Source organism: Carassius carassius, chromosome 34 (genome assembly GCF_963082965.1).
Source record: "Carassius carassius chromosome 34, fCarCar2.1, whole genome shotgun sequence".
NCBI classification, from domain to species: Eukaryota; Metazoa; Chordata; class Actinopteri; order Cypriniformes; family Cyprinidae; genus Carassius; species Carassius carassius.
Window position 1 is genome coordinate 12,452,613 of NC_081788.1, and position 13,088 is coordinate 12,465,700.

Genomic DNA, 13,088 nt, shown 5'->3' on the forward strand with positions numbered 1-13,088 from the left:
TGGTGGATGATGGCACCAGAAGCAGGTTTGGTAGCGCTGGGGGATGGTGTGTGTGGGTAATAAAAATATAAAAAAAGATAACTGATTCATAAAATTACTTTTGCATTAATAAGTGCAGTTACTAATAATTTACTTGAAATACTTGAAGCTTTTACTTGGAATATTTGAAAATCATTGAAAAGTGCATGAATTTCTCTCAAAAGGTTTTACAAACCCTGAAATGAATGCCACAACACCATGGTTATCTATTTCTAAATCTAGAAACAACCTTGTTCATTCTGCTGTGAATTCAAATGCTTCTCACTGGATCTTAATTGTGTTTGCAAAAATGACTCCATACAGCGGGAATACTGTCCAGTCATTTAATGCAGTAATGACAAATTAACCAACATGGGTTCTGACCTTTCTTTGCCGTCTCCATCTCCTCTTCAGTCCAACGAGAACTTTCATTCATCTCCAGGTTTGCTAAAAAAGATAAGAAGAAAAGCTGAATGTCATGTAATGTGCAATAATACCCAAGTCTCTATAATGCAATTTAGTGACCAACTTGGTAACAACCCAGGTGGCTGTTTCCTGTTTACTTTCTATCCACATGAATGGGAAGCTTTTTCCAAAAATTGTTTCAATAACATATATTTTAATAAGTAAGTCCAAGTGCTGCCACATGCAGTGTTTTGACCTTTATGCTGAAGTATAGGGGACGTTATAAATGAAGCACAATCAACAAAAGCTCAAGAACACTCTTAGCTAAGCTAGATGAGCTCTAAACATCATGAAAAAGTGCATTTCGGAAATTGAAATGCCTTCTCATCGTACAACCAGGGAACACTGTGACATTCGTTTCAACTCAACCATTTATTTGTACAGCATTTCATTATTAGGATCATTCTCATTCTGTTGATATTGCTGTTAAAATGTCCTCACATTTTGGGAAAACAGAAAATGGACAATGTTGTACAATAAAAGGTTGTGCACAATTAATTTGCAGAGCAAAACAAAGAACTCATTTGAACACGTGACCTCAAAGAAACACTGAAAAAAATCAATGGTATGTGACTGTGTGCTAACCCTGCTCACTGCTTAGCGGTGAAGTGTTTTCTTCCTGCTCATTGGTCATGGAGCGAGTGACTCGTCCTTTCCGGTGTCCTCGGCTGTTTGCAGTGCGCCGGCCTTTAGCGGTTACAGGAGGCTCTTTCTCCTCCCCGTCCTCACCAGAGGTGTCATCTCTGTAAAGAACAGAAGAAAAAAAAAACATTTATCATAGTCTCATCATGCTCTTATTGCAGCAAAGTTATTTACACATCATGTTTGATTTTCATCCATCATTTGAATTTTTTTTTACAATACCAATATGATGACATTAATGCTGAAAGGCATTTATATTAGGCATGTTTACCTCAATTCGAGTATGTTCTTTTTTATGGTGGGTTTCAAGAGCACGCAATCTTTTTTATATATACAGTACATTATGTACAATGTCACTAAGCAGACAAACAAAAATAGAGCAATAGATAAAATGCTAGAATGAGATGGATGGATGCCAACATTTTTTTTAAATCAAGAGCATTCCTATTCGAAAAAAAATATTTGTAAAGTAACATGCTTATATTACAGACAGAACCAAAAAATGAACCATGTATAAAAGGTAACACTATGCAAATGCTTGCTGACTAGCTAGTGTATTTCCTTTCAGCAGTACGGCACAGTGTCAGGAAGCGGCTGTGGGATGAGCAGACCCTCATTTATCTTACCTGCACATTATCCATCTTGCAGATACAGTACTAAATATAGGAGCAGCAGCTGTGCCCGCAGGTCATGAGAATCATAGGGGAAAAGTCACAGAAATGCACAGACTCGGCTTAATGCAAATGTATAGCTGGCATCCTGGGGTGTATACATAGCCCTGAGTATTCGGGCCAGTGCTAATGTGCTCTAATCACACCCTACAGTACTGCTGACTGCACAGGTTTAGTTTAGATTGATACACTGTTACCTGTACTTCCCAAGAGTATATAAATATAGTGTGCACCTGCAAGTGAACTAGGGTTCAGAAACTAACAGCTCACTAAATTAGGATGAAATGATGCAGAACCGGCATCTGTACACCGCCATTGTTCAGTGAAAACTAGAAGGCTGGGTTTTTTACTTGGAAATTCAAAATGACCAATTTATTATGCTGTTAATATTGTTAATAAGTTACATACTCTAAAATATAAAATATATTTATTAAAATGCATATAACTATATTTGAATGAATATATACATTTTTTATTTTATATACACATTTTTACATTACATATATTTAATCTTTTTTCTTTTTATTACGGTTTACTGATTACTTGAAAAACATGAATCAATGTTTACTTTACCTACATAATTCTAGTAACGGAAATTAAATTAAATTGCACATTAGTTTTTGATGTGGCACAAAAAAAAAAAAAAAAAAAACTCAGCTTTTTCCACCTGCGGGTAACATAACTGCCTTCACAGTTTAAGATTAATCACAGCAAAAAAGAAAGCTGTAAGTCCACAGGTTCAAAGGATTTGATGAGAGAAAATGCAATGAAAAAACAGCTGATGGATGAGTGTGAGATGAGACGGAGAGAAGGCGAGAAAAGATACTCACTTTATGCCATCCTCTTTCTCTTCTCCCTCTGCTTTCTCCTCCTCACGGTCTCCCTCCTTCTCTTTCTCTTTCTCTTTTTCGTCTTTCTCCTCCTGGTTGTTGCGGTTCACCTGTTGCTGTGCCTGTTGGTTATTCTGTGAAGACAGCCAAAGCACAGCAAATTGAATAATTAAAAGTCTAATTAAAATCATTAAAAATCTAATTAAAACCATCTAAAACGTTACTTTCACCCCAAAAACATAACTCTCCCATTTGAAATAACTGGACATCCTGATTCAATTGTAAAAATTCACACGGAAGCTCAAGTTCACCAATGATGCACAAAAAAGCTGTCTAGAACCAGTACATTGTTCTATAAATCTCTGTAAGAAAAAAAAAAAAAAACACCCATAGGAGGAGGTGGTGCTCCCATCACCCAGGCCTCACTTCTATGTATCTGGGTTTTCCTTCACATAAGAATTCCATTATGAATTATGAGGCAACAAAGACCATCTATTTTTGTCAGGAAAGAGAGAGTATGCTCCAATACAGCTACTAAGAAAGGGAAAATGGACGACAGAAGTATGAAGGGGGAGGGGACAGAGACAGAATCTGAGGGGACTGAGGACAGACAGATCAATGGAGTGAAAGAGTGCAGGAATCTCCACATATCCACGCTCCAATTCTGCCTCGGAGCTTTTCAATTTGACAGACAGCACCTCATATAACCTAACACACACACACACACACACGCACACAGGGAGCTGCTGACAAATGTATATGAATTTAATCTTTTTCCCACATGATTGTGTGCTAACATAAATGTTTTAGCATAACGGAATTCATGTTTTTCAAATCTTTGTAACATTATAAATGTTTTTACATTTACTTTTGATCAATTTTATGTGCCTTGCTGATTAAAAGTATTCATTTCTTTCAACAACAAAAAAAAAGCAATCGTTCCAACCCCAAACTTCTGTATTTCACCTGATCAGGATAGCCACATTACAGTACAATTTCCAAATTCGACTTGAAATTTGAACAAATACATTTCGGCAAATTGAATCTTCCACGCTTGCCATTGGATTTTTTTTTTCTCTCAGAAAAAAGTAAAATTAGATGTCATGTCAGCTGCCCACATCCCTCATTACAGCGGCATATGCACACACTCAGTTATTCATGCACAGTTAAACATACATATACAGATGCACTCATCCACACAGTAACTTGCTTTCTGTTTTCTGTCTCCCTTTTGTTCATGCTTTCTTTCACCCATCAGGCTCATCCCGCTGTATCCCTTGCTTTCTGTGTCTGTGGCACAGTCTGAGAGCATTTTAATGTGAGCTCATTATGATCAGGCGATATTTAATGACCTGAGCAAAAACGCTCCAGCAGCAGAAGACCAGTAAAACAAATGTGTTTGGGCTGTGGGCTCATTATTCTCTCAGATTTTATTATTGCAGGCAACACACACACACACACACACAGCTCTCTTTCTAACAACTTCACCTCATGCTCTCCCTTCCTTTAATACAAAACACAAACATTACATACATTCACGATGAAAGTTTCGTGAATCTCGCATAATCTTACACACATATACAGAAAAATTGAGTGTGTAAGATCAGAAGAGAATCACTGCAGACTCTAACAGGGCACAGAGCTAGATAATCCCTTCATATATTTTGCACTCACTTTGAAGTGTGCGCCTGTGATACTCATTAGAATCATGCTGATTTCTTTTTAATAACACACTCGCATTAGAAAGACAAGCTGAATTCACACGGGCACTATAAAGACTGTAATCATGATGAGCTACATGCTGTAAATGAGTAAGGAGACAGATTCACAAGCAAATAAACAATGTTTATATTATTTAATATAGCGTAATGTCAGTCAACATCCTTGAATTTTTCAGGGCTTATGCTGCATTCCATTCAACTCGGAAAGTCATAATTCCAGCTTACTACTTGGAAAGTGCAATAGGACACCTCTTGATGCAGAGCTTTCAATTAAAAACACTTTTGCAGAAGTCTACAATTGATTTTGCAGAGACGTTGGTGACGTCATGCAAAATAGCGGGACTAATAATAATATATCAGTGTTTCATTGTGCAACATTACACAATAATAAACCTGTTTACAATGTATAAAATATCATAAATTATCTTCAGTTGATGATCACACATCTCAAAAACAAATTCTAGCGTTGACATTTTGTTTTCAAAGTAGGAGCATCTCACACCCAACTTTGAATGAAACGCAGCATTAAAGCATCACAGGGCATGCTGGGAAATGTAGTCTCATGCTCACCTTGTTCCTGCCTTGGCGACGGTAGCTCCTACGAACAATGTTCTTGTAGTTCTCATTCTTCTTAGTCAGGTAGTAAAACAGGACACACTCAGCCACTGTCTGTGGGCGGAGACACACACACACACACACACACACACACACACACACACACACACACACACACACACACACACACACACACACACACACACACACACACACACACACAGCACTTCAGACCTTACTCGTTCTGCTCATACACACTCAATATATTCATGCACACTGCCTACAGAGCAAACAATGAGATGAAGAGGATGGTATTAATAAAACGCAGGTGTACCTTTCTCTCCAGAAAGGAGGCTATCAGGCCAAAGTTTTTTGGGTGCTGGATAAACCTGCAGTGAGGGAGAGCAAACACAATCTTCAAATGTTGTATTTTACAGTTTAATTCTTTCAAAGACATTTATGAAGGTGATTTCTTTCGAGTGGCATGCCAGAGTGTTAATTCCTTTGGTAAGGTTCCTCAGTGGCTCAGTAAAAGGTCATGCTTAAGAACTAGACTAGACAAGATTTCTCTCACTTCCTTTTGCTGCTGACCTCTGCATCATGACCCAGATCTTTACAGAGCCTCTGCTACTCAAACCAAATCTGATGCAAATTGGTAGAAAACAAAAATAAAGCTTGGGTAATTAAATTTGTGTAATTAGGTAATTGAACTCTGTATGCAATTCGGGTTGTCGTGTTTACAGGTGATAAACCAGTCTTAGTGATTTTCTTTCGCAACAAGCCAACGCAAGATATTTCAGCTGAACAAATTTTCTCAAGCATCCTTTTAGGGTAAAGTTAAGTGCATTCATTCATCTGACATGTTTGCCTGTTGTGGCTTATCCACATTATGTGCAAAACATCAATGCTGGCACAATTAATAATAGGGGTGGGAATCACAAGATACCTCACGATACAATACGATACACGGCTCATGATACCAATAATATCAATTCTGTGCATATTCTGTGAAAATCAATATATTGCTAGACAATTCTTTAATTATACATCCCAATATCTGTCTATGAAAACAAAATGCCTGTTAAATGCCTGTTAAAAGGTTAAGTGCAGACTCTCTTATTCAAGTCCAAACTGCACAAATTTCAATTCTGTCATAAATTTACTCACTGAGTTTCTTTCTTCTGTTGAACATGAAAGTTATTTTGAAGAATGTGGCTAACCAAACAGTTGCTGGTCCCCAGTGACTTCCACAGCATTTCCCCCCCTATTAAAGTCAATGTGGACCAGTCACTTTTTGGTTATCCATATTGTTAAAAATATTTTAATTGTGTTGTGATAAGAAATTAAAGCAGGTTTGGAACAACAAGTGAGTGAGTAAATAATGAAAGAATTTGTATTTTTTGGGTGAATCATCCATTTATTGACAAGCAGCAGCATGTTTAGTACAATTAGTCTGCTGTCGCTTTAAGAGCTGCAGACACCTACTTATACAGGTTAAAAAAAAAAAATATCAACTGTTTACTTTCACTTTGGACATAACCTACTGTGCTTATATGTGAACCTTGTGTGTTTTTGACAGTATTAGCACAATTAGATGCAAAAGACATCAGTCAAGTGATCAGGCCATTTGTCAGGCTTTTTAGTCTGCTCACACTTTAATTGTACAGTACATGCTCAGAAAAAGCACGTCAAAACCGCACATGAATTAAATGTTTAACCGGCAAGCACATGCAAATAACACAGTTATTGATTACTGCATACTCTGTTGATTTTGTGTGTCCCATCAATGATTTTAAACCAGAGGTGGGTCCAGACTTTGGACTTAATGTGGCTGGTACATCTATTATTTTAATTACACTGCTGTCCACCATCCCATTAAAAACATATTTTTCTTAGGCAAATTAACGTATGTTCATGTGCTCTGTCTGTTTTGCACACATATCACCTATTAAAAATGTATTGATATATCGTACAAACTCAATACACCGCCCAGCCCTAGCTTACATTAGCATCTGCATATTGATGTAGATTTCAGCTGTTCACATTTCACCTAGTGCTGCACCACTAGCCAACAATCAAACACAACCACATGCACACAAACTGCTGAGCTTTTGAAAACCAGGAGAGATATGCTAAACCACATGCTGATGCATTTTAGTACCAATTTCGTAACTCCTCATTCCTGCAAGCAAAATCAACATGCACATCAATGCAATAAGGACATAACGTACTTCTCACGGAAAGTGTCCTTCTCCTGTTCACTCCACATGTTCATGACCTGTCTGTCTTTGTAGACCTTCATGGGATCTTCCATCAGCCCATTCATGTTGATAAACTTTATCCTCTGCTGCTCAGCATCAAACAGCATGGGAGGAATCACAGCTAACTGACGCATCTGCTTCTCTGAGTTCTGCAGTGAGAGGGAGAGGAAAAGGCAGTCACAAATATGAAATGAAAATAAATATGCGAAAAGAAACCGAGAAACAGTACTGCAAAATGCAAGGCAGATACAGTCAGCAACAATGTGGCCACTGAATCTTATATCTCTGTTTAGTAAGTGCATCAGCCACAAAACCCAACTGGTTGTGTAAGAGACCTTTAGTTGTTAATTCACTGATATGTTGTGCACTTTTTCCAGACACACACACAAACAAATCTTTTACATCCAAGAAAATGCTTGTCTATTGAGTATTGCAATGTTCTCTCCAGAATTGTTCTAGCATATCAAATACCGTTTTGGTAACATATGCACTACATGTTTGGTAGGACAATAATGATGTTTTTGAAAAAAGTCTCTTATGCTAATTAATTTATTAATTTTTTTTTTTTTTTGATATAAATCTTTTGTAATACAAATGTTTTACTGATACTTTTAATAAAAATTTAATGCATCCTCCCTGAATAAAATTATTCATTTCTTTAAAAAAAATCTTACTGACTCCACATATTTTAAAGGTAGTGTATAATACATGATTTTAAGATTTTATTATACAAAAAAAAAAAAAACGCTGCAAAGGCGCATCTTTAACTATATGTTGTCATATGAACAGTCAGTGATGATAATGATTCCACAAAACTATTTTTGATTCATTGACCAAATTATCACTAAGTTCTTTCAGTGAATGCTTCAGATCAATTCAGATGGCTCAATTTATTTGTTGTTGATTTATTTAAAGAGCCAGCTTACTGTATGAGAGTTAATCGTTTGTGAATTAGATTACTGTTTTGAATGCAAAACACAATATGTAGAGATATGTCTTGACATTAATTAATTAATTCACGTGTTTTATCTCCACAAATTCAATCTGCAAGCTCACAACTATGGTAAAATGTATTCTCCTTCTATGGTGCTGCAGACTTGGTACTAAAAAGCAATGCAGGAAACAAGCTCCAACCCTACCTCTTGCTCGGAGATGCCATCGATGATCTCAGAAACCTCATGTTCGCTGCGTGCTGCTGAGGCCAAACCCCCACCTCGCTGAGCCACTCTACTGTAGTGAATCACATAAATATAGATATAAATACACTTATGAAACCACACATGACCATGCAAATGTCTCCAAAGCACCTAACAACATAAGACCACTCACTTCTGCATACGCTCTTGCAGTTCTCTCTGTTTGCGGATCTCAGGAAACTGCTTTTCGTAATACTCCCGCACTTTGCTCTCTTTGGCTCTGCGGCGTGGGTTATTCTCAATGCGCTCAACTTTCTTCTCCCAGGCCTCCATTAGGTGGTCATAGCGCTGGCAGAATTTCTGTTCCTGAACACACCAGTCAGAACATAAAGGATGAATATCTAAGTCTAGATAGCATATCCTGCAGTAGAGTCATCATGAGAGGAAACATTACAATGAAAGTAATTAGTGAATGCCAACAATTCCAATGTAGTATTTAATAACCCAATTATTCGATAACTACAATTCAACCAATTCAATGACATCAATTCAACCACTCTTTCCGAACACTGGGATCGTTATTGGGATCCCATGGAAGGCTATTCTTGTTGTCTTAGTAATGAATAAACAAATGTGCCCAATATTCAGGTAATGCGAGCTGCAACAGTGGCATCCTGCTGTGTGTTTTGTGTGTGCATTTGAGTGCTTTCACTTACCCACTGTTTGCGAGCATGATTTCTTCTTTTGAAATACAGAATGAGCTTCTTCCTCATTGCCTGATTTCTGTTGGGGGAATACATACAAGAAAAGGGGAATACATACAAGAAAGTCCAAGTGTAAGCAATCTTTGTTCAACAGAAAGCAAAGACAGCTTTTTTAGTATTTTGCATAGGTCTAGGACCCTATATATATATATATATATATATATATATATATATATTTTTTTTTTTTTTTTTTTTTTTTTTTTTTTTTTTTTCACCCGGCAGAAATTGTAAGTCTGATCACTTGGAAAAGGAACAGCACAGATGGCACTAGCAACATACATTAGAACTACTAAAATTGTAACAATAAATCTAAGACAATATAGCGCAATGCAAATTACATCTTAAAATATACATTTAAAAAAATACCGCGATTAATTGCATGATTGTCTGCAATTAATCGCAATATGCACAAAACTAATAATGCATTCAAAAGTAGTGTATTGTGCACTTTTTTCATTTAAAAGTATTGCTATATGTAAATATGTATATGCAAAAGTGAAATAACATTTGGTTTGCAAACACTTTAAACAAATAAGGTGCTTTTTTACAACAATATTCATTTTACATAGTTGCAGTCAGTGATGCGTGGGTCAATGTATAAACAACCCGCACCCGACCGATGTTTTCAACTAACCTGCCCGCAACTCGGACAGCAAAAAAAGAAAAAGAAAATATTGTACCCGACCCGCTTCCTGACCCGCATTTTTTAAAAGTAGTAAATGCGACGCCCCTTTATATTAATTTAATTACTTAAATAGGCTATAGCCTACAGGATAATAAGCGTTATGACCACACACATAAGGCTTGCCACAAAGAACAGGTAAAGTAATGATTGTGCATGTGTCTAAATTAGCAAGGAGACATTTATTTGTTTAGTAATAAACTAGTGTCTTCTGTGTCGCTGCAAAGATGAAGTTGACAATGCGGACTCGCCATGAACGCCAGAGAGAAATGCACATTTCATATGGATTACATATTCAGAGAGTAGCCTATTTATTTTGGTTTGAATATTATTGTGACGAGTGGGGCGGGGCCGAGAGACGTGGGAACAAAGCGAGGCCGGTGGAGTGATTGGAGATGAACGACACCTGTTCGACCCACCGGTCTCGAGTCCCACGGAGGAGATGGAAGGATATAAAACTGGAACTGTGTTTATTTTGATTATTAAAGTTTCATTTGATTGTCCGCCGGTTCCCGCCTCCTCCTACCCGATGAATATGAAGTTTGTATCGTGACAATTATAGTTTAAAAGTAGACATTTCAAGCTTTTTGTAATATATTGCCTATATTTTAAACCCACCGACTGAAAGATTAAGACACTACCTGACCCAAAAATATCACCCAAAGTTTCTACAGCTTTTTTCTCAGCTATTTCAGAATCTGGAAAAATTACTGGGGCTAACTTTTTACTGCAGTCGGTGGAGCGATATGAATGTGTGTGATGTACGGCATGATAAATGCTCGTCACTTCTGCTGCCCAAACTTTGTCAGCCTGTGGGTCATTTGGTTCACTGATTTGCATGTTTCTTGATGATGTGCTTTTTTCTGTGGTACTCACATGCACCATGTCGCTTCACGTCATATTCTCCACCATGTCCCACAGAAAAACTGCTTTTGCATAAAATGCAAAAAGCTCTCTCTGCTTCGCCATCTACAGGTCTTAACCAAGAGTATGTTGCGGTCCATTCGCTATTAAAAGTGCATCTTCTCTTTTTCGTGGCCACACTGGCCATAGCTATTTAACCTGACAGAACAGCGCACGCTCTCCAATTTGAGATTGTTGACAATGTTGAGGAGGCGTTTGTGCGCCTGTTGACAATGCTGAAGAGGCGTTGGTGCGCCAGTCAACAGTTTGATTGACGTACGACTCAGCCTATCGACTAACGCTTTTATTGCTCTCCTCTGAACTATTGGACATAAGTTAACAGTACACCTATGGACGTATCCGTGTATTTATTAGGCAGGGTCGAATGAAAAAGCGGGACAGATGCTCAGTTTGAGTGAGGCGGGACAAAGGGTAAAATTGCTGTACAGTACAACAGTGGGACATGTGGTCACTCTATAATCGCGCCAGTTATTCAGCCAATAAAGTGTAGGCCTATGTATTTCAAAATTGTGTCTAGTACTATATAAATTACAAAGGTTTAATTGGCATCTTTATTTCAAACGACCCGACCGACTGTGACCCAAATATCATAAAAAATATTTTTGAATGACTCGTAACCCGCAGGCACCCGCTCATTTCGGATCAACCCGCACATCACTGGTAGCACACGAGTGTGTGCTCACATTAGGCAATCTTAACCCCCAAAGCCTGGTTCATTTGACTAGTGTGATCGTTCTGTTTAGCAGTCCCTGGCTCGGTTGGAAGAGGTGGGCAAGAGTGCGGTTCAGTTATATATATAGATCAATGAGTGTGGGCCTAACCGGGCCGGAGTGCAGATCTTCTGATACGTGCTTTGATTACATGATTGCGTGAATACTTCTGAGCAGCAAAAGCGATAGATGTGTGAAGCAATATATTGTGAGAGGGCCGTGTGTTACCGCGTCCCATACAACTCAAAATAATAAACCACAAAGTTAACAAAACAATGCACTCCACTGTACTGAGAAAGCAAACGCTTCTCTGCTGTCTTCATGTGCTATCAGAAAAGTTCTATTTCCCATTTATGAAGTCGTGATTACGAGCTCGTTGCATTATTTTCTGTTAAAAATAACAGTGAACAGTGATTTGTGAATGCTGATGTTTAGCCTAAATAATTTGATCGGGATAATCCCCTCATGTGACACATGATTTGTCTGGATGTGTATTCAGAACCATTGAGCAACGGACTTTCATGATAAAAAAATTAAAAAAAACCTATGTTAACGCGTGATAAAATAATTATCAGCATTAATCAATTATAACGCGTTAACTTGCCCAGCCCTAATATTAATATAGAACATGGTTTTAATTATAATAATATTTTACAATATTACAGTTTTAATGCAAGCAGCTTTAGTGATAAGGGACTTCTTTTAAAAACATTAAAATCATACTGACTTCAAACTTTTGAAGTGTAATATCTGTTTATTTGTGTGTTTAAGAGAGAGTTAGCTAGCAAGTTAGATAGCAATGCAGGTCTGATTAGTTATCTATAATTCTCTCACTGCATGCAGATTCATTCTCTCAAGGTCATTACCATTAATTTACTCACATCTTGCATTAATAAGTCCTACACGAGAGTGCGTGCATCTTTCAGCAGTTTGGACAAACTGTGTATTTATGCCAACATGTCGAGGGAAATCAGCCTGGTATTCATGTACATTTGATGAGACACTGGTGCACTTGGCAGAGACACTGGTTTGTGTATGTACTTGTATGAGTGAGATTAAGCGTGCAGGTGCAGAGATGGCACTGCATTACACAGCAGATGGCCTGCAGGATTAGCTGCTGTGCGAGACGTACTGGAACCAAGAATGCAGCTCAACGCCCATGATCTACCCACATATCAACTATTACACAAATATTTCCCAATGCTGCTGCTGAGGTTGATAAAGCACTCCTGAGAACAAACCCCTCAATTGTGTGTGATCAAATAACAGCTGAAATACATCTTTCTCAAAGACCTATTTGCCTGTCTGTAAATTATGAGGCCAAAAAACCAAAAAGATCACAGAAAAATTGGAAGTAGAGGATTTGTTAACCACAAATAAATAAAGGTATGGTCACAACTCCAAAAGATCCCCAGTCAATGAAATAGAGTTGCATGAAGTACAGCTCACACCATTCTGGTGGTCATCGCGGCGATTTTTGACCAACTTGAACACAGGTGAAATCTGTTAACTTTTTCACCTTACACAAAACTCCACATTGCACGCATTCCTAATAGAATGATGGGATTTCACCTGGGAAATTTCGCTGAGCAACAGTAAATGTGTAAGAGTGAAAGAGCAAATAAGTGAGATTATTAATTTTTTTTAAATATATTTTTGTTTCTCTGTGCAATCATAAAGAAGAGTTTAAAAACAGTTAAAATGGTTTT

The 13,088-nt window shown here is 37.6% G+C and overlaps 1 protein-coding gene across 1 annotated transcript in view; it reads right to left on the reverse strand.

The window, feature by feature from the left end:
• The window catches only part of LOC132114416 (nuclear receptor corepressor 2-like), a 131,693-nt gene that overhangs the window by 44,016 nt on the left and 74,589 nt on the right, over window positions 1-13,088 (reverse strand). Inside the window, exons 9-17 of the mRNA XM_059522500.1 lie at window positions 9,016-9,082; window positions 8,493-8,665; window positions 8,303-8,393; window positions 7,134-7,312; window positions 5,237-5,291; window positions 4,918-5,016; window positions 2,627-2,760; window positions 1,069-1,226; window positions 403-465 (exon numbers count right to left, since the gene is read on the reverse strand). Of these exons, the coding sequence (XP_059378483.1) occupies window positions 403-465; window positions 1,069-1,226; window positions 2,627-2,760; window positions 4,918-5,016; window positions 5,237-5,291; window positions 7,134-7,312; window positions 8,303-8,393; window positions 8,493-8,665; window positions 9,016-9,082 (1,019 nt within the window). The remainder of the gene's footprint in view (window positions 1-402; window positions 466-1,068; window positions 1,227-2,626; window positions 2,761-4,917; window positions 5,017-5,236; window positions 5,292-7,133; window positions 7,313-8,302; window positions 8,394-8,492; window positions 8,666-9,015; window positions 9,083-13,088) is intronic.